This window comes from Hydra vulgaris, chromosome 01 (assembly GCF_038396675.1).
Source record: "Hydra vulgaris chromosome 01, alternate assembly HydraT2T_AEP".
NCBI classification, from domain to species: Eukaryota; Metazoa; Cnidaria; class Hydrozoa; order Anthoathecata; family Hydridae; genus Hydra; species Hydra vulgaris.
This window is the reverse complement of record NC_088920.1, coordinates 73,840,717-73,842,620: the sequence shown is the minus strand read 5'-3', so window position 1 is coordinate 73,842,620 and position 1,904 is coordinate 73,840,717. Positions and strand designations below refer to the sequence as shown.

Sequence of the window (1,904 nt, the reverse complement as noted above, 5' to 3'; positions counted from 1 at the left end):
CAATAACTGCTGCTAAATCAGAAGGAAAAGAACTTTCAAAATCAGCGATAGAAGCTGCTAGAACTGCTACAGTTGAAAAAGGATAACAATTAATTGATAAAGCATCTTCAAAAATAGCTTCACAACCTGTTAATAAAAGAATTGATAAAATAATTTCAAATTATTCATATGGATCTGAAAGATCTAATGATCTAATGAAATCTGGATCTGATGATCTAAAAAATAATGCATATAAGGTAACAACAAATATCAATAAATTGATAATGGGGTCTGCAATAAGATCAGTAAAAAAAGGCCCACTCAAATTATCAAATAAAAAACTATAAGAATAGAAGATCTAGTTAAAATAGCACGCGGCCTTCGAATTGCGTAAATTTAGCTTTAATAAAATTTTTTATATCGTTTTTAAGAATTGTCAATCAAAAAAAATTTTTTTGTATTGTATATAAAAAAATAAAATGACGACTTCTGCAGTATTTGATTTTACAGAAATGCCAAGTAGAGATAATGGGATTGGAAGATATGAAGAACATGAATATGAACCCATTAATGACACAAATCTAAATAGTCCTGGAGATATAAGAATCGATATTGAGCAACAAGAATTGTTCACACTTCCATCTAAAGCGTATCTCTTATTTGAAGGACAACTTGTTAAAGCTGATGGAACAGCTTATGCTAATGCAGATGCAGTGGCTCTTACAAATAATGGCCTTATGCATTTATTTAGTCGAATAACATACCAATTATCAAACCAAGAGATAGAAGCTGTTTATTATCCAAGTCAGGCAACTACAATGTTAGGAATGCTTAATTATGCAAATGACTTTCAATTAACTCAAGGATTACATCAATTGTGGTATAAAGATTATGGATCAACAGCAGTATTTAATAATAACCAAGGGTTTGGCATAAGACAAGCATACATAATTCAGAAACCAACTATAAAAGGAACATTTTCATTTTGGGTACCTGTAAGACACATTTTTGGATTCTGTGATGATTACGACAAAGTTATTTATGAGCTTAAACACGCAATAACTCTTGTTAGACAAAGTGACGATAATGCAATTTTTAGGCTTGCTGCTGCAGCTGCAGGAAAAGTTAATCTTAATAAAGTGTCATTGTTTCTGCCAAATTTGATAACAGCAGACACAGAAAGTTATAAACTTTATAATGAAATTAAAAAAAAATTGACAATTTCAGTAAGTTTTTGAATGCGTCAGTGTGATACTTTAACTGTTTAACAATTGACCTCATTCAATTGGCAATTGTCAGTAAAGAAATCTACTGAAATTCCAAGATACATTATTGTCGGATTACAAACAAATAAAGCTAACAGTGACCAAACTGTCAATGCTTCAATATTTGATCATTGTGACTTGAAAAATATGTACATTTTTCCTGATAATAATGACAGATATCTAGCTGTTGATTATAATTTGTCATTTCCAAATCAGCAAACTTGAAGAATTTATAGAGAAGCATCTGTGTTTAAAGAAAAATTTTATGGAATGAATGAATTGAACGCAAACAGCAATATAAGCCCTTCTGACTATAGAGACTTATACCCACTCTTTGTTTTTGATATTAGCAAACAATCAGAAAGATTAAAATCATCAACAATACAAGTATAAATTAGAGCAACATTTAATACAGCTGTACCAGCAAGTACTCAGGCATATGCTCTTGTATTATCTGATAGAATCATGGAACTTCAATCAGATGGTAATAAATTGATTTACCATCTGATTGAATTGTTATTTAAATTTTTGAAAATTAAATTTTTTTGAAAATTAGTTAAATTTTTTTTCTTTATATAATAAAAATGCATTATACAAAGAAAAGTAAAAAAAATTTATTAGAATAAAATAACATTTTAAAAACATCTGAAAATATTGCTT

The 1,904-nt window shown here is 28.8% G+C and overlaps 1 protein-coding gene across 1 annotated transcript; it reads left to right on the top strand.

The window, feature by feature from the left end:
• The first annotated feature begins 458 nt into the window (after positions 1–458).
• Positions 459–1,469, top strand: LOC136074711 (uncharacterized). Its single transcript, XM_065787052.1, has 2 exons — positions 459–1,161; positions 1,279–1,469. Exons 1-2 carry the CDS (start codon positions 459–461, stop codon positions 1,467–1,469), a joined length of 894 nt encoding a protein of 297 aa, XP_065643124.1.
• Positions 1,470–1,904: the final 435 nt, after the last annotated feature.

Excerpts from the sequence above, each read along its gene's own strand:
- LOC136074711 (XM_065787052.1), top strand. The coding sequence starts at position 459 with ATGACGACTTCTGCAGTATTTGATTTTACAGAAATGCCAAGTAGAGAT. Across the intron at positions 1,162-1,278 it reads GATAACAGCAGACACAGAAA|TAAAGAAATCTACTGAAATT; the intron begins GTTATAAACTTT and ends GGCAATTGTCAG.